The following is a 20,306-nucleotide window of genomic DNA, read 5'->3' as shown; positions in this document are numbered from 1 at the left end:
TGAATGTCTACTACAAAAAAATGATTTGGATATTTTTTACAAAGTTTAAATACGCTTAAAGTTAAACTTCAAAGCAAGTGGATTTAGAAAATAGAAAATATTTTTAATTTAACCGAACGTAGAGTACGACCCTTTTTTCTACAGAACTTTTTTTCGGAAAATTTTGTCGATTGAATATATTTGTCAGTTAAAATCTTACTAAGATTATTCAATCTCAAAAAATATCATCTAAAATTGTTGTATTGTTTAAACGAATAAACTTCTGAATAGTTTTCGTTTATTTGTAGTTAATCGTATTTTTCGAAAAAATCGATCAAAAAACCCCGAGCCCTAAGCCCGTCTCCGCATCCGAACGGCCAAAGTCAACAACTTTCGGGAAACGGGGACCGACGGTGGTAGAAGGAGGACCCGCACCGTCTCTACCTACCTCTCCACTCCTCCTTAGCCCTTACAACAAACTCATCTCATTACCAGCCACCATCCACCAAACATCTCAACAGCTCATTATTGACTCAGGCAGTACGAAGAATATCATCAATTCTATGCTGGTCGAAACCTTAAAATTACCCGTTAACCCGAGCCAATCTGTTCTTCTTCGGGTGGCCGATGGCTCGCTAATTACCCCCCTCGGAATCACCACCATGGACATCAAAATTGGGCAGACAACTTACCCCGTCGAAGCGCTAATCATTGATAACTTCGAGTACGAGATCCTGCTGGGAATAGAATTCTGCAACGCACACGAGGTGGAGATAAGTTTTAAAACACGCTCCATTGTCATCGGCGAAGAATCCTTCCCCTTGCCAGATGGCATCTTTGAACACTCAGACCTAGTTCGAAATTCGTGGGACGTCACTATCCCATCGGCCTCTGAAATTGCCCTCGACATAACAGTCCCCAACGCTTCAGGTCCTCTCATGATCGAGCCCCTCCTGTCGACCTACCAACGCTTTGGACTACTTATTTGCAAAACCGTGACTACTTTCCAAAATGGTCGAGCCATAGTTCGGGTCGCCAACCCACACCAACAGTGTATAGTTCTGCGCCGCAACGCTAAATTGGCCCGAGCCCACGAGGTCTTAGAACTCTACGCGCTAAACTCCGGAGATTCACGTGCTGAAACTAGCCTCCCAAAAGACTTGGACATTGGAACCCAACTTTCGCCCACCGAGAAAGACCGACTACTGAGACTACTTAAACAACATACTGAGGTGTTCTCGAAATTCGAAGGCGACTTATGTCGAACCTCCTAAATCAAACATCAGATTCAAACCGGTGATGCCGCCCCGACTCGCTCTCATCCCTATCGGAAATCCCTCAAAGAACGAAAAGTCTTGCAGCGGGAAGTCAATAAACTTCTGGAAAGTGGAATTGTTCGGGAGTCCTGCAGCCCTTGGGCCGCACCGGTGATTCTCATAAAGAATCCTAGAATTGATGATACTCTGGACAGACTAGCGGGGTCCACCCTCTTCACGACCTTGGATCTGGCCTCTGGATATTTCCAGGTCGAGCTTGACGAGTCCGCCAAGGAAAAGACTGCATTCGTAACGCCCGATGGGCAATGTGAGTTCAACGTCCTGGGCATGGGGGTTGTGCAACTCCCCTGCCACCTTTCAACGCCTGATGTACAAAACATTAGGTATCCTGATGTGGAAGGTCACCATGGCTTATCTTGATGACATCATCATTTTTTCGGGTTCCTTTGACGAACATATTCACCATCTCGATCAAGTACTATCCTGCCTTCGCTAAGCCAATCTTAAAATCAAGCCAAGTAAATGTTCAAACGGACCAATTGGGCCGGCTATAGGGAAGACCTAATCCTACGCTACGGAGGGGGTCACACTCCTAAACTTACTTCACCTAAGGATCTTGATAGGGCTGCTGGTGACTTACAGTGCTCCATTATGGAGTCATTCCACCGGAACTGCCCACTTAAGACCGTTAACCGCTCGAGGCTTGTCCCTTGGTGGAACGCGGATCTCAGCCGGCTTCGTAAATGCACGCGCAGGCTCTTTAACAAAGCCAAGCGCACGGGTGACTGGGCTGGATACAGGCAGTCCCTTAACACCTACAACAGAGCCATTAGAGCTGCTAAGAAGGACTCCTGACGGACCTTCTGTGAGCAAGTCTCCAATGTCCCTGCCACGGCTAGGGTCATGAAGATCCTAGCGCACGACAACACACATCGGCTTAATACTATTAAGCTGCAGGAGGGTGTGTACACTAAGTCTGGGGCTGAGACTCTCAAGCACATGCTGGAGGTCCATTTTCCTGACTCTACTTTAATCAATCCAACAAACCCCGACTCTCTCTACCCTGTCCTGCACAGGGCTAAGACTGGCTTGTAGCCAGACAGGTTGTCACGATTCCCAAGCTTCGGTGGGCTGTCAACTGTTTTGAGCCCTACAAGTCTCCGGGACCCGATGGGGTCTTCCCTCTGCTTTTGCAGGAGGGCTTAGACCACATCGCCTCTCCGCTTTGCAAGATCTACAGACTCTGCATTGCTCTCGGTCACATACCTCGTGACTGGAAACGCTCTAGGGTCATCTTTATTCCCAAGCCCGGGAAGGCTTCCTATCTCGAGGCGAAGGCATTTAGGCCCATATTCCTGACCTCCTTCTTCCTCAAAATTCTGGAGAAGCTGGTGGACAGGTACATTAGAGACGAGGTACTTTCGGTAACTCCTCTCTCTTCTTCACAATTTGCCTACCAAAAAGGCAAATCCACTGAGACGGCCCTTCACGGCCTTACGAATTGCCTGGATAGGGCATTCGAGTTTCAGGAAATTTCACTGGCCGTCTTCCTCGATATTGAGGGGGCCTTTGACAAGGTCTCTAGCTCGGTTATTACTGAAGCTGTCAAGAGATTTGGCATCAGCGACACTCTTGGCCGCTGGATCAAGTCCATGCTTACCGACCGCGAGGTGTCGGCGTCCCTCCTTGGGGACTCTCTAGGGGTGGCTACCAGCAGGGGCTGCCCTCAGGGTGGAGTGCTCTCCCCCTGTCGTGGTTCCTGGTGGTGGACGAACTCTTGGGGAGGCTCGGGGGTGCTGGGGGCTGTAGCTGCTTCGGGTATGCTGACGATGTAGCGATAGTCTTTACCGGGAAGTTCCCGGATACTGTTACCGCAGTTATGAGATCTGCTCTCTCTAGCGTGGAGCAATGGTGTCAGGCGGTTAACCTCACCGTTAGTCCTGATAAAACTGTCCTTGTTCCTTTTACGAGGAAGAATACTAAGGATCTGTTCAATGATATCTCTTTCTTTGGCCAGGTCCTGACAAAGTCCTCCGAGGTTAAATACCTGGGGGTGACCTTTGATTGCAGACTCACATGGAAGCCACATCTTGATCGGTGTATTAAGAAGGCCAAGATGCTCTTCTGGAGGACCAGGAGCTCTGTCGGCCAGACTTGGGGCCTCAACCCCAAGGCTGTACACTGGCTCTATACTGGGATCATCAGACCTATACTATCTTACGGGGCATTTGTCTGGTGGACAAGGGTCCGGCTTAAGACGGTGCAGGCTGCCCTGCGCAAGCTTCAAAGGCTTGCCTGCATTGGTGTTACGGGGGCCATGAGATCGACCCCAACTGCTTCCCTGGAGGTGCTCCTTGACATGCTTCCTCTTCATCTCTTCATTGAGGAGGAGGCTGTCATGGGAGCCTACAGGCTCAACATTAGGGATTACAGCCATACGAAGCTCTTTCGGGAGTACGCCGCACTTGAGCCGTCGCTTACGATGTGCTCTGACAAAACCGTTACCAGTTTTGATTTCACTAAGCCTTTCAGCATCCACTTTCCCAGTCGGGCAGAGTGGACTAACCTGCTGCCTCTTGGCACTGGGGGTGAAACTATTTGGTTCACCGATGGTTCCAAGACTGATTCCGGCGCTCACAAGGGTCGGCTTTTCTGCTTGCCTGGGTACCTTCGCTAGTGTGTTCCAGGCGGAAATTGCCGCGATCTGTTATTGCGCAGATTACTGCATTAACAAAGGGTATACCGGACGGACTGTGAGAATTTATTCTGACAGTCAGGCCGCCCTGAACGCGCTGAACCAGTGTCAGATTACCTCTCAACTGGTGCGCAGCTGCCTTGATCTGCTAGCGCGACTGGCATCCTGCAACAGGGTTCTGTTGTACTGGGTGCCAGGGCATAGCGGATATCATGGCAATGAGCAAGCCGATAGATTTGCGAAAAGGGGTGCGGAGGCCAAGCTCTTGGGGCCGGAGCCGCCCGTCCCTATCCCCTACAGGCACGTCAAACGGTGTCTGCATTAAAGGTTGACTGTCATACAAAACCAACTCTGGCATAACATGGAGGGCCAGAGACAGACTAAACTTTTTGTCAATGGTCCCTGCAGGACTCGTGCCAGAGACCTAATTTCGCTCAGCAGATGGGATATTAGGCTGGCCACCGGGCACTGTCGGCTTAATAGGCACCTCCATCTGATGGGTTTTGCCGACGACCCTCTCTGTAGGTCGTGTCAGGAGAAGGAAGAAACATCCGCTCACGTACTTTGCGAGTGCGACTGCTTCGCCTCGCTTAGACTAGAATATTTTGATTCACATACTTTGGAACCGTCTAGGGTCTCCTCTATTACGGTGGAGCGAATTCTTCGCTACGCTGCAGCTACGGGCCTATCAAGGCCTGAATATGAGGATGCACAATATGCCTTTGGCATCGGTGCCAGGGCGCGTACCCTCCTCATCCTCAACAATAATAATAATAATAATAAAATGTTCTTTTGCGAATTCCCGAATTCGGTACCTCGGTCACACCATCGATGGAAATGGCATAGCCCCCGACCCACGAAACTTAGAAGCAGTGGCAAAGTTCAGCACCCCCAAGACAGTTAAACAAATACAACAATTCCTGGGGTTGGCAGGGTACTACCGCCGATTTATTAAGGACTTTGCCGGCATCTCCAAGCCACTAACAGAGCTTACGAAGAAAGAAAACCCCTTCCATTGGGATGGCGCCGCCGATCGAGCCTTCCACCATCTTCGCGACTGTCTCGTGTCCTCACCCATAGTTCAACACCCCCAGTGGAACCAGCCTTTCGAGATACATACGGACGCATCAGCCTACGAGGTGGGCGCCATTTTGAAGCAACGTATCAATAATCCACAAAGGGTTATCGCCTATGCCAGTCGCCTACTCAACTCAGCCGAGCGGAATTACAGGCCAACCGAGCGAGAATGCCTAGCCATAGTTTTTGGAGTCAATAAGTTCCGACCTTACGTACACGGGCGCCCTCTTTCCGTGGTAACCGACCATCATGGGTTATGCTGGCTCACATCCGTGAAAAACCCCAACGGACGTCTCGCCCGTTGGTCATTGACCCTCCAGGAATTCGATCCAATTATCCGATATAAAAACGGGCGTAAACACCTGGACGCAGACGCGCTCTCTCGGTCTCCGTTTGAACGGGCCCCAACCATTCACGCCTCTCTGATAACCTCGGCGGAGGTGAATTCCCTGGACCTCACCCAATTCGACATACCATCTCTACAACGCCAGGACCCATTTATGGCGTCCATTATACAGTTTCTGGAAGATGAACCGTTGACTGCACCAAAAACCCTTCGGAAAACGGCCCGCTGTTTTGAATTAATCGATGGCCTTCTCTTCCGAAGGGGTTAGGATCGACGAAGGACTAACATCCGTTCTAGTGGCTCCTAAAGCTATCAGGAATGCAATACTTTATGCGTTACATGATGACGTTACGGCTGGTCACCTGGGCCTTCAACGTACCTGGAAACGCATTCGCTCCAGATTCTTCTGGCCAAAGATGCTTTCACAGGTCACCAACTATGTGCAGTCCTGTGCTCTCTGCCAACGGCAAAAAATCTACCCAGGAAAACCAGCAGGACGACTTCAACCCATTCCCTTCACGGTTAAGCCTTTCGAGAGGGTAGGACTGGATAAGCTTGGACCCTTCCCAACCTCGCATGAAGGCAATGTCCACCTAGTGGTATGCACGGACTATTGCACGCGCATGGTAATCGCCAAGGCCATCCCTCGAGGGACGGCTGAGGAAGTTGCACGGTTCCTAACACACGACGTCATGCTTAAGTTTGGAGCCCCAAAAGAACTAATCACCGACCGCGGCACGGAGAATGTCAACAAACTCATGGAAGAAGTAAATAAACTCTATTCAGTTCGCCACATTCGCACCACAGCCTACCATTCGCGTACCAATGGACTAGTAGAACGATTTAATAAGACCCTAGCCGACATGATGGCCCAATACGTGTCCGGCGATCATAGAGATTGGGATCGATTCTTACCCTGTCTAGTGTTCGCTTATAATACCTCCACCCATGCCGTCACCGGATACACGCCCTTCTTCCTGCTACACGGCTACGAGGCCGATTTACGCTTGGACGCCGCTTTACAACTTCCCGCTTCAACTCTACGAACCCAATTCGGCTTTGAAAACATCTTATACGCTCAACGTGCCAGGAACTTAGCTGCCGACCGCCACGCCATGGCACAAACTAAAGACAAGGAGCGGTTCGACTTGAAACGCAGGGAAGCCTCTTACAAGGAAGGGGACCTCGTGTTCCTAAAAACTCCCCGCCGAGTCCCAGGCCTCTCCGAGATACTTCTCCACCAATACGCGGGCCCATTTCAAATTATCCGCCAAACCGCCCCAAATAACTTTGAAATTCGCTCGTCAGATGGGGGCAAAAACGATATTGTATCGGTCGAGAGATTAAAACCCTATAAAGCTCGAAATGACGTTCCAAGTTCCAGCCCCCGTGTCCATTTCCGTGATAAACCGACAATACAGAAATATTTTCCCGAGGATGCCCCACACCTGGTCTCAACCAAAGAAAAAGCGGATTCCACCTCTACACCGTCCCCCCTCACTATCACGCCCTCTCCAGAGGTTTGCCAACAAAATCAAGACCACGGGGGTCTTCGACGCTCTACTCGCCTCCGAACTAGCCCCACAAGCTTTTCCCCCGGTCGTTACTAGAAGACGGTCTCCCGGAAAAGAGGTTACTTCTGTTTTCATTACCGAACTCATCGTATCCATTGCTCGACGTGCCAAAATGAAACCTTCGGCTAAACTACGCCATTCCCGTTTCCAAAATCACGTAAAACGTCTAGAAACCACCGCGCCCTTCAATCCTCGCGTAATTTAACGCATGGAAAAACAACAAAGACGAAATCAACGCCGACATCAACGCGGCGCTTTCAAATTAGCTAAGGCTCATCAAAAGAAATACTATGACCTCCGCCATGACCCTCTAGAATTTGTGGTAGGAACGTTAGTATGGATGGAAACCCATCCTTTGTCAAGTACGACAGGCCAAATTGTGAGAAAACTCAGTCCTAAATGGGCAGGTCCCTTTAAAATAGTAACTAAACATTCCGCCGTTGTCTATGAGTTGGAGAATGCTATCTCCGGACAGAATGTAGGGAAAGTTAACCTTGAACATTTGAAATTCTAATGGACGAATGTAGCTGTCTTCGACGATGCACCCGCCGATGATCCAGAGCCAAGCTCTCCTACGGAAGATAGTCATGCACCCCAACCCACGGAGACTTCCTCATCATCATCATCCTCCTCTACTTCAACGTCACCTCCTCAGGACGATCAGGACTCAGATCAACAGATCCCTCCTGCAATACCAGATGATTCTCATCACCCTTCTGACTCTGACAGTGAACCGGGCTGGCCCTATTTGAAGACCCTCCTCTCCTACTCCGTACCAATCACGATATGCGAGCCTTCCAGCTCACTCATCCCTCATGTGACAGTTCGCCTTCAGCGGCATGGGAGGCTTCCCCGTCTGATCATGTAATATCAGTCGCGGAACATTCTAATTTTACGGATGAGATTCTAACGCCTGAGCAAACTCCTGAAAACTTAGTCGCGGAACCGGAGCTACACCATTCACCTTCTTCCGGCTTTTCGGAGGAGATTTTGACACCTGAACAGATCTCTCAGTCGCATTCCCACTCGCTGCGTGAGTCCGAAAGTTCATCGGCCACATTATCTGAGTCGATGAGGACCCCAAGATTAAACAGGGCTTCCTTACCCGATGTCTATATAGAGCCTTTTCGATTGGGATGGCGTAGAGAACTGTGTAAGAGAGCAACGGTTATGCCGGGAGGAAGTCGATATCTATTACCGACCTCCTGACAATAAACGACTACGATCAAAATACGAGGTCCAAGTTTACCTTCAAAATAATAAGATCCCGAACCTAACCAGGGAACATTTCTCTTTTGTCCGAGAACCAATCTCAATTTTTCCTTGGGAATTTATTTCCCAAGCAAAAAAGAGGGGGTACTAAAAGAGTATCATTCTAGATGGCCGGAGAAGAACTAGAACGCCGTCATCAAAATGAAGAAAAAAAACTTTGTGATAAACCATTTTTTCCACCCCTGCTAAAATATTAGGTTCCTCGGGGTAACTTTCACTTGAAACAAACATTCTTGAAATTGTTCTATATTTTTGCATTATAAATAAAAGTTCCTAAAGAGGGGGGATGTAACATGGCTGCCAGAATTCTTGGAGCTTCCACTCCTTGGTTCTGGCAGGGCATATCTAGCCTCCATGTCAGAAGCCACTCCCCCTTCCACACATGTGATCTAGGATAATTTAGTTTTGCTAATCAGTTCTGTTTATGATTTCTCCTAAGACGGATTGACTTTTGCATACCAGTTCGGTTACGGGTTTATCCCTATATCAGTTAACTGAAATAAAATTGTTGTTGGATTTGGATTAAAACTGTAAGTTGTCCTTAATTTATTTTATGGCTCTCGGGAAGATATTCCCTTTCGTTCAAATATTATATTGAGGGTTACAATATCGGTAATTAAAGTTTCGATTGCCTAAACCTTAGATCTTACTGGGCGGAAAAATTAGAACGAAATACGGTGGAAGGAAGTTCGACCGAAATATTTCACGCCAATTGCATGACGGAATTTCCGTTCAGTTTGACAGAACGTGTTTGATATTTTTCGGTAGAACTTGGTGTAAATTCTGGGTATTCCACCAATGAACAAACGTTTTGGAAATGGTCTTTGAGCTTAAAGAAACAAGTTGGGAAACCAAAATTCATACTGGTTTTTTATGTATAAGGAACAGTTTTTGATTGGGTATAACTTTTTTTGTATCGTATTAACTGTTTTGAAACAATTCCACAAAACTACAATTCGGGCCATCATTATATGGTTAAAATTTCAAAGAGATCCATTTAATAGTTTATTTTATATAAAATGAAGTTTCTAAGGGTGGTTTTCACTTCCATAAAATTAATCAGTCATTTTGACAAAAAATTCAAAATTTTTCCATTTTAAAAAACATGGGAACTTTTTTGTGGTAGCTGTAATGCAATAACTATTCATTTGATTGACTTGAAAACAGTTTTATACGAAAGCCTGGTATTTAGATTTTCCGCTTTCCAATTTTCATTAATTAAATTAAGTCTAAGTATGTTTAATTTCAAATTTTCAAAACCATTCCAATCTGCGATATTTTAGCATGGATAAGAATCAGTCTAAGATGTTAGCACGGTTATGGCTATTTGGTCCAATTTTCGTGGTGGTTAAAAACAAGCTTAGGTCTAAGCTTGTGTGAGCTAACAAGTTAAGTTGAAAAGGACCTCACACATATATATTAAGTTACGAACTGCCTTAGAGAATTAAGCTAGATTACCTACGACTGGTAATTAAGCTAGATTACCTACGACTGGTAATTAAGCTAGATTACCCACGACAGGTAATTAAGCTAGATTACGGACGACTGGTAATTAAGCTAGATTACCGACGACTGGTAATTAAGCTAGATTACCGACGACTGGTAATTAAGCCAGATTACCGACGACTGGTAATTAAGCTAGATTACCGACGACTGGTAATTAAGCTAGATTACCGACGACTGGTAATTAAGCTAGATTACCGACGACTGGTAATTAAGCCAGATTACAGATGATTGGTAATTGAACTTGATAAGTATATAACATGTGTTGGTGCTCAGGTGTACGGAATCCTTTTGTGGTACAACTATGTACTGTACAGCTTCCTCTGTATTTGCATGTTAAAATGACGGGAAAGCAAGTTGAGTTTCACCGGACGTTCATTGTCAAGTCAAGCAGTCAGGAATGACAGTTTTATAATAGATCGTTGGTTAGCTCAAACGCGTTAACTAATGCATGCACAATGGCCCAATACCTTTGCTCTCCTAAGGTTTCTGAACAATTTGAATTAGTATTAAGACTGAAGTAACAGATATTAATAAAAACTGTCATTGTAAACAAAGACGGGAAAGTGTGAAAGATAAGTGTACAAAATGAATTGCCTGAAGTACAGATATTTAAATTTTCACTTTTGAAGATATGAGCATAAAACATCGATTATTTAAAAAAATTCTTATCTTAGTTTTTTTCACCAAAATTACTTTAGTCAAAATATTTTGTCATGAAACACGTGCATCATTTCAATACCAGTACGCGGGTACATTTTATTTTATATCAAAATTTTACAATGAGTTTTGAGTATTCGGTCCTATAAGGAGAAAGAGCTGTGCGAGTACTCGATAAGAGATTTTCTGTGACCCGAAAAAGTTTCCAGTATCAAACTAAGGCTCGATAAATACCCGAACCTGCTTTTGGAAAGCCTTCAACTCTGAAAATAGGATGTAATAGCTATAAAAATCCACAAGAAAGTCACGCTTATTGGTTAACAGACGCACATTAGTGCTCATTGGGTAGTTTAGATCATAATGCCCGTGCAATGTAGTAGGGTAGTAGCTCCTAGCTGGTAAAATAGTGGAAGTAAAAGTAATGAAATACCGTTAATGGCGCGTTTACTATTATTATTTTACTAATTAATTTTTTTTTTTAAGTTTAGCTTAGTAATTTTCGTTTGGAACTTTGCGCGAAGTATAACAATGGCTACAAGTGACTTCGGTGAGGAACGAGATTCCGAAGAAGATATTTATGAGGAATTAAGTTCGTTAAATTTAAAGAGAAGAAGACTAGTACCGTCTGGGAATTGATGGAAGTAGTTGTCGATGATCAAAATTACACCAAATGTCTATTATGAGAGCAATAAATTAACAGAAAGTGTGAAAACACTAGAAAATCAATTCGCAATTACTCGATAAATACTCGAAACAAATTTTCTAACTACTCGATACTCGATTCGAGTACTCGAGACTCGGCTCGATAAGGGAAAATTTCAATACTCGAGACTCGACTCGAAACCAAAAATTCAAGGCTAGCACAGCCCTAAGGAGAATAAAATAGTCAGAAAATGGTTTAAAAAACTGTGTGAAAACTTGGCAAATCCTAGTCGTTATTTTGAAAATTTTAAAATATCAAAATTAACGTGATGTATAGCTCCCAAAATATTACTATAAATCTAAAGATCTTTTCGACACTAATAACTACATCACAGTCCAACGGCCTTTGTAATTTTCTGCTTGGCAATATTTACAATTTTAAAATATAAAAATTGGAGTATTAGTCAAAAGTTAAACCTAGTATCAAACCAGTATCCCTTAAAAAACTTGAAGATACCATTTTTTCTGGAATTACTATATAGAGCAAAATACTTGTGTAAATAATGTTGAAAAATATTTTGAGCATAATGAAAATTTGGTGAAAAAAGTAAGATAAGAATTTTTCAAATAATCGATGTTTTATGATCATGTCCTCAAAAGTGAAAATTTTAATATCTGTTACTTCAGGCAATTCATTTTCAACACTTAGAGTGAAACATAGAACAGAATGAGTGAAACATAGAACAGAAAGAGTGAAACATAGAACAGAAAGAGTGAAACATAGAACAGAAAGAGTGAAACATAGAACAGAAAGAGTGAAACATAGAACAGAAAGAGTGAAACATAGAACAGAAAGAGTGAAACATAGAACAGAAAGAGTGAAACATAGAACAGAAAGAGTGAAACATAGAACAGAAAGAGTTAAACATAGAACAGAAAGAGTGAAACCTAGAACAGAAAGAGTGAAACCTAGAACAGAAAGAGTGAAACATAGAACAGAAAGATGAAATTAGTTCTTTTCTGCACTTCTTAATTTAACCTTTGCTCGCTCGCGCTCGGAGGAAATTTACCGATGATTTGGAAATGAGTTTTACCCTTTTATCATTGTTTAGTATGGTTTGAATTTGACTTTGTTTGTGTTAGTAGTAGGGACTATACAGATACGCATGGATCCAAGATGGCCGCCACCCCAAGATGGCCGCCATCCACCCAACTCCAACCAAACTTCCAACCCTAGATTGGTTTCAAACCAAGGTTTTGAGACAAGTCCGGACTGGCCCGAGCTCTTACAGGCTATTTTCAAACGCCATGACGTCATCTTCTTAACTCAAACCAAAACTTAAACTATATTCATCGCTGGCTTGCTAGTAAGGGGCTCGATTTCGTAAAGAGTTAATGAAACGTTAACTATGAACCCGTAAACAAAAAAGAAAATGCGGCACAGCATATTGGGAGGGTTCCAATAATAAATGATATTTAAATAGCTAGTACAATAAGCCTATAATTATAAGTCTGAAAAGAAAATACAAATTTACAAATAAAAATTTTTAATAACATAAAGTATATACAATAACTAGCAAAAAGACATGTATAATAATAACAAAGATATTTACAAAAGAACCCACCCCCATTAAAAAATGACTAGACACCAGTCGAGCCAAACCCCCCACTCCCACGAAGCGTTGGGGTTAGATTCTAGAAACAATATATAAAACGTGTTACACGCTGAATCCTAAATTAAAACTAAAGTTATTTACCGCTGCTTCCAACGGCCTTAACAATAGCACCGGTGTAACTATTAATTGGGCAACTCTATCGCCACGCCGGACAGTGTAGGGGGTTTCCCCTACGTTGGCTATGACCACTTTCAGGGGGCCCCGATAGTCGGCGTCTATTGTTATTCTTTAGAAATATTATACTGTTGGGCATTATAAAATAGGTAATAAACATACCTATAGTCCCTTCGGCGACAAACAGCCCTTGGACCGTTAAGCTACTACGGCCAACAATGCGACCGTAGCTGTTCGCCGGTAGCATAACGGCTAACCCGGTCGACAAGATTTTGACACCATGCGGTTCAATCACGGTATCTACTGGACAATACAAGTCCAGTCCGGCCGAGTGGGGAGTGGCACGACGAGGAGTAAGCGCTGCCGGATGAATTTTGACAAACGACAGGGCGGGTAATCGAGGAGCGGTAGAGAAAGACATCTTGGTTGGGATTGTTTTTTAAGTAACAGAAGTTAAACAACTGATAACTTTCACCTTGAAACACGGGGCTTATATAGTAAATTATGGAGGTTAAATCTAATAGTGTCTAGTTTTCAAACTAAAGTCCCCCCACGCCAGGGGGATTACTTTATAGACGCGGCAGTCTATAAATTTTTCGATATTAGAAACTCCCAGCCTGATAAGGTCTGGGAGTGTAACCACAAAAGACTGAAAATAGTTTTAAAAAAAAACAACAAAGAAGGCGTTAAATTCCTTAACGCCTTCAAGAAGCTGGTGGAGACCGTCAAACAGGACGAGGAAGCTAAACAGCAGCCCCCCAGTAAAGTACGTATCTATTTAACAATAAATCTGCAAGCCAAGTCTTTTCTAATTGTTTTATTTCTGATAGAAATTTAAAAAATGAGCGACAGCAGTAGCAGCGACAGCGACTCGGAGGGTAGTGAGAGAGAAGAACACGCGCAGGTAAACCGGTACTACACAATTGAGCGGCAGCTAGACAAAACGAGTCGCAAATGGCACTGTAAACAAATCGATTTGCGTATAGCTTTCAAAAATTTGGATGACATCCCAACGCGAGATTTTTTTCGAATTTTTCGAAAAATTCTCGACGAAGTTATACGGAAATTAGTAACCGAGAATCCCGGGTATAATCGGGTTCGATTTGTTTTAAGCTCCCCCGGATTGACGACCCCCGTTAATATTAAATTTATAAAAATTGATAAATTCACCAGTAAACGAATTATGCGCACCATCTATAGAGTAACGCAATCTAGTCGAGACTTTGTCTTTAATGGTGAAGATTTTCAGTTTGACATAATTTTTTTAAACCTCGACGCTAATATAGGGACTTATTATAAATCCATTAAAAATAGAACTTTGGTTAATTTGGATTATTTTGTTAAACAAAATAACCAGTTTATTTTTATGGAGAACAATGATAATCTCTGTTTTGCTCGAAGTTTAGTTCTGGGTAAAGAGATGGCCGATCGCAATTTTTATCAACAAAATAAGCAAGGTCCTCCCTTTAATCGGAACAATTTTGACAAACTGAGACGCAATAGTGACCTTCAAGGTAACATTGCGAAAATCTTGCACCGAAAAGCCGGCGTCCCCGAAGGTTTCGTTACTCTAGAGGATATTCAAAAATTTCAAAATTATTTAGCTCCCCATTATCGGATCGTAATAGTTGATGCTGCGAATAATTTTACCATATTTTTCAAAGGACCCCAAGCTCCTAAATTTATCTATCTCTTAAAAATTGGCGACCATATCCACCCTGCAAAAACTTGGCACGGCATGATGGGGGGTTGTATCTCTTGCGATTTATGCTTAAAATCGTTTTATAAATACGAATTGTTAAAAGAGCATAAATGCCCCGAGGATACGAAACCCTATATCTGTTTCCGCTGCCAAGGAGAAGCTTTTCATTCGACCAGCGAGGACGTTTTAAAACGCTGTGACAAATGCCACCGCTATTTCTTCCCCGGCCCCTGCTTCGACACTCATGTTCTTAATGGCACCTGCGATAGTCAGAAGCGATGTTTAGAGTGTGGGCGGCTGATGGGGGACAATCACGACTGCAATCCCGAATGCTCTCAGTGTAAAGTAGTTCATCCGCCAGGCGAGCATTTTGTTATGCCTTTGGAAACCAAAATGAAAGCCTCGCGGTTTATTTATTACGACATTGAGACTATTCTTAGAAATAATATCCATGTCCCCATTTTACTAGTTTGCGACGTAGAGACTGAAGCTGGCTTTGAAACCAAAATTTTTTACGGCGCCAATTGCGTCGAGCAATTTTTAAATTATTTATTTAGCGTAGAGCAGGTAGTTTTGACTGGACAAAAACGTAAAACGTACCGACCACGCTTTACTAACACTCAAGTCGTAGCTCATTACGCGAAAGCTTTTGATAACTTCTTAATTCTTAACGCTTTAGTTCATAGACACGTCACCCCTGCCGTTATTTTTGATGGCAGTAAAATTCTTATGATTCATCTCGAGGGACCGCAATTTAGATTTCTCGATAGCTATAACTATATTAGTCAGCCTTTGCGTAATTTCACCAGCATGTTTAGCCTCGGCGATGTGGCGAAAGGATTCTTTCCATTTGATTTTCATACCGAAGAAAATCTTAATTACATTGGTGTCATCCCTGAAGCTTCGTACTTTAACGTAGCTCAAATGAAAGCCAATGATTATCGGGATTTTCAAACTTGGTACGCGTCAATGGAAGGATCTATTTACAACATCAAAGAGGAGCTTATTAAATATTGCATTCAAGATGTCCGAGTCCTGAGACAAGGCGTCGAAGCTTTTAGAAAAATCTACGTTGATCTAACAAAATTAGACCCTTTCTGCTTAAAAAATATCACTTTGGCGGGTGCTCTAACAACTATTTATCTTAACAATTACTATAAACCTTACAGCATGGGTATTGTTCCTTCTAACGGCTATAACGCAAAATTTAATCACAGTCAAATTAGCTTAAAATATCTCGCTTGGGTGGAGAAAACGGAAGATATAAAATTGCGCACTGCTTTAAGCTACGGGGGAGAATATCGCGTGGGTCGCTATTTAGTCGATGGTTATAGCGAAACTCCGCCCAAAATCTACGATTTCCACGGTTGCTACTTTCACGGTTGTCCATGTCAAAAACTAAATGTCTACAATACCCAACTCAAGGCTAGCAACAGATTTCTGTACGAGCGGACTCTAGATAGAGAGCTTTTTATTAAAGAGAATATGCCCGGCTACGAGTACACATCGATTTTTGAGTGTCAATTTGTTAAGCTTTTAAAAGAAAACGCCGAAGCTAAGGCTTTCTGCAAAAGTTTAACTTTTCGACCTCAAATATCAGCTCGTAGCGCTCTCTATGGGGGACGAACGGAAAATTTTGTTCTCAACTGCCACGTGCAAGGCGAGGAGAAAATTTTCTACAAGGATATTATTTCTTTGTATCCGAAAGTCTGTCGTGATTTTCCGTACCCTAGCGGCCATCCCATTATCTATAACAGAGATTTTGACAAATCGCCAGGGTGGTATTTTGGTGTTATGAGTTGTCGCCTGCTGGCCCCTCAAGATCTTCACATCCCCTTAATTCCTTTCCGCAGCGGTGGTAAATTAGCCTACGCCCTCTGTCGCACGTGTTTAGAACTGCGAGCGGAAATCTGCGATCATACTATCAATGAGCGGGCTTTCGAATCAGTCTGGCCAACGGTCGAAGTCTATGCCGCTTTGGAACATGGCTATAAACTCCTCGATATATTCGAAGTTTATCACTATCCCAAAAAGGAATACTTCTTCTCGCAGTACATGACTGATTTTATCGCCTTGAAAGTGAAGAATTCCGGATTTCCCGCTCATGCGCAAACGCCTTTGCAAAAAGAAGCGTATATCGCGGATATGAACCGGAATGAAAAGCTTTCTCTAACAGTGGCGGATATTCAATCAAATCCTTCCCTGCGTAATATCGCTAAAATTAATTTAAATTCTTTATGGGGTCGCATGGCTTTAAATACCGGTAAAATTCGCAGCATCTTTATTAACAACTATTACGAATTGATACGATACGCGAGCGATTACACTCTGGAACTAGTCGATTTGCGGCCAATTACGGAGTCAATCGCTCTCTTATCGTATAAGGCCAAAAGCGATTACGTTTCGGATTACAAACTGGGTTCGGCCATCGTGGGCAGTTTTGTCTCGTGCTACGGGCGACTCGAATTAAACAAGATGCTGCTTCAATTAGACCGCGCAGCCTTGTATTGTGACACCGGCTCGATAATCTACCGCCATCTACCGGGAAAATTTAACATTCCCACCGGCAATCATATCGGTTGCTGGGCGGACGAACTCGGCGGTGATTATATAACTTCCTTTTGTAGTACCGGTGCCAAAAGTTACTCGTTTCGCACTAGCAAAGGAAAAGAAGTTAAGAAAATTAAAGGGTTGACGTTAAATCGAGAAAATCTGGAAAAACTTGACTTTGAAACCTTTGAAAGTGTGGCGATGAATCCGGAAAAGGAAGTTACAGTCAATGTCCCTTTTAATTTTAAACGGGACAAATACAAGCTGCAGCTAGAGGCCGTTAAAATCACCAAAAGATTTCGCCAAACCTCGAATAAGAGATTGTTGAACGCCGATTTGACAACCAGTCGACCCTACGGTTTTAAAGAGTCAGCATCCGCTTCAACATCTCTTTCGCATGAATTACGAGGCTAGGCGAAGACATACTTTCGAGGGCTTGTGGGAATCTTGCGTTCCCATCGAAGCCCTGGCCAAAGACGGTTTCTATCTTGCAGATGTAGAAACACAGACGACGCGCTGCGCCTTTTGCGGCATCACCTTGTATCAGTGGCGTTGCACGGACAGTCCATCGAGGGAGCATCGCAAGCACAGTCCATCGTGCGCGATGGTTTCCAAAAAGCCGTGCAACAACAAACCACTGCGGCAAGGGTTTCCCGACTTCCCGACCAGCGAGGGCGCGGATGTTTGCGACCATCTGGTCCAGACACGCCCAACCACCACCAACGAAGAGCGGTCGGGAACCGAAAAAGTGCGCGTGCGCATCCATCCGTCGTGTTCGCTACAGTAGTGCGTGTTTACATCTTACCACCCTCCGAGTCGCGCGTCAACTTTAACCTCCTCAACGCCCAACGCTTCCGCCAGCGTTGTCTGGAATTAGAAGAGAAACTTTTTAAAAAAACAATTACTTCATAGGGGAATTTTTTTTTGGGTAAAAGAGCTTCGTTTATATTGTTGAAATATTTTCTAATTTGTGTTTATTAAGGGTCTTTGGGTTAATTGTATTTTTGATTATATATATATATATATATATATAAACTGTTAATTAAAATAAAAATGTTTATTAATCAAGATGAATCCAGCCGAGTCAGTCTCACATTTTTTAAAGTTCCAAACACCCGCTCAGTTTCTAATCGTGGGGCCAACGCAAGCGGGGAAGAGTTTTCTTTTAAGTAACTTATTGCAAAATCATCAGCTTATGTTTGACCCACCGCATAAAAAGGTTATTTATTGCTACGCGGCCTGGCAGCCAAACTACGAAAAATTGAAACAATTGATTCCGGGAATTCAATTTATTCAAGGATTGCCAACGGCTGATCCGGACTTTTGGGAAATGAATCGCGATTCCTACTTGATACTAGACGACTTAGCTAGTCAATTATTTAAGCAAGCTCATATTGCCGATTTAGTGTGCGTGACGTCGCATCATTTAGGGTATACGGTCATTATTATTACTCAACAACTGTTTCCTAAAGGTAGCCAGTCGCGAATAATTTCTCAAAACTCTTCCTATTTTATAATAATGAAAAATCCTCGAGATGTTGCCTCTATTAGATATTTAGCGCAACAAATAAGTCCAGATAACCCGAGACGTATTACGGATGCGTACAGGCTAGCCACTAAAGAACCCTATAGTTATTTGTTAATTGATTTAAAACAAGAAACTCCGGAAAATTTACGATTAAGGTCGCGTGTTCTACCTCACGAATCGCCTATGTATGTCTATGTCGATTAAATTTAATTGTCATTTGAATAATGGCCCCACGCGTTAAACATCGATCAGGAAAACGCTCCCGACTCGTCGTAGCCCGTCCCTCGACAAAGTTTGCCAAATTTGTCCCTTATTTACAAAGTTTGCGTCAAACTAGCTGTAAACAACGGCGAACCCTCTTAAACAATAGTAGCACGCCCCAATTAAAAAGCATTCAGACAATTTGTAAGAATTTAAAGGGCGGGGGCATTTATTTGAGTAAAGACCGTAAGAAAAAGCTAGCAAAGTACAAGAAAATTATTAGACAATTAGGCTCGAGTACCTTGTCGCAGAAAAGCAAAAAAAAGCTGTTGTTGCAGCAATCAGGTGGCTTTCTTACGACGTTGCTTGCAGCTATCCTGCCCTCAATTGTCCAAGCCATAGCTGCTAAACTATGAAACAAATGGTTCTTGTCCCCGCTAGCGCAGTAACTTCAACAGCTGCCCAAGAACACTCGGCCTTGGACCGAGAGATTGATGATATTTTAAAATCGCCATTGAATGCTTACGATAAATTATATAAATATTTAGACGCTTTTAAGAAATATTTAAGTATCGAGAAACAAATTCCTTTACCTAAATTTGAGGTCGTAACACAAGCAACGTCCAATGTCCCCACGCCGCCATTACCGGTCACCCCTAAAATGCCCCCGCGAAAAAAACAATTGTCATGGCCGAACTATGCCACGTCATCACCGACAACAAGCGCGTCGGGCAGTTCTTTTACTACGCCTAAACGAACCGAGCCTCGGCAAAAGGTTTTTAAAAGCGAAACGGCTGCGGGGACACCAACACGAGAAGATTTTTACCAGCAATATGGGCCGACCTATGTTGGAGATATGGTGAAACGGCAGGCCGAAGTTCTTGCAAATCGTTTGCAAAACACATTTTTCACGCCAAAAAGAGAGCTAGAAGAAGGAGCTGTCGGTTATGCAAATCCGGACGCTTTTCAAGAAGAAATTGTCGATGAACAAGAGAATTTAGCGGAGGCAAACGGGGACAATTTAACGGACTTGGAAAACCTGTTTGAGACGGCCTCCGCTAAACAGAAGAACAAGAAAAAACAGAAAAAACCTCGGAAAAAGAAAGACGAACTTCAAAATCTCGGTCCAGTAGTGCCATCTAACGAACGAAGAGCTAAACACCATAAATGGCGTGATATTGATTAAATGTAATATTAAGACAAATAAAAAATTGTTTTATTGTGAACAATATCTGTGTACATGTTTTTTTAAATGTAAAGATAAATATAATAAGGCGACATAGTCGTTAAGTTTAAGGTTATCAGCGTAAATAGCGTCTAATATCGTCTGTCTAGCCACGCCCTCGCAACGGAGCGCTAGGTACAGACTACAATGCAGACCGCACAGTTGAAAAAATGGATGTTGAATTTGTTGTTTATTGTAAACAACTCGTTTCCCGTATCGTTTTAAATTAACTTTATAGTATCGCGGCGACTTTCCGTAAGTGCAAAACATTTCTACCGTGTCATT

General features: G+C 43.3%; 1 protein-coding gene across 1 annotated transcript; it reads left to right on the top strand.

Annotated features, from left to right (window-relative positions):
• Positions 1–13,446: 13,446 nt before the first annotated feature.
• On the top strand, positions 13,447–18,557 carry LOC149659235 (uncharacterized). Its single transcript, XM_089844022.1, has 5 exons — positions 13,447–13,581; positions 13,646–15,313; positions 16,466–16,568; positions 16,794–16,947; positions 18,540–18,557. The coding sequence occupies exons 2-5, from the start codon at positions 13,657–13,659 to the stop codon at positions 18,555–18,557; spliced, it is 1,932 nt and encodes a 643-aa protein (XP_089700148.1). The 5' UTR covers positions 13,447–13,581; positions 13,646–13,656.
• Positions 18,558–20,306: the final 1,749 nt, after the last annotated feature.

This window comes from Phalangium opilio, unplaced genomic scaffold (genome assembly GCF_054372755.1).
Source record: "Phalangium opilio isolate 3A_F unplaced genomic scaffold, DU_Popi_V2 ptg000073l_1, whole genome shotgun sequence".
Lineage (NCBI taxonomy): Eukaryota > Metazoa > Arthropoda > Arachnida > Opiliones > Phalangiidae > Phalangium > Phalangium opilio.
The sequence above is the reverse complement of the archived record's forward strand: the minus strand, read 5'-3'. Positions and strand labels throughout refer to the sequence as shown.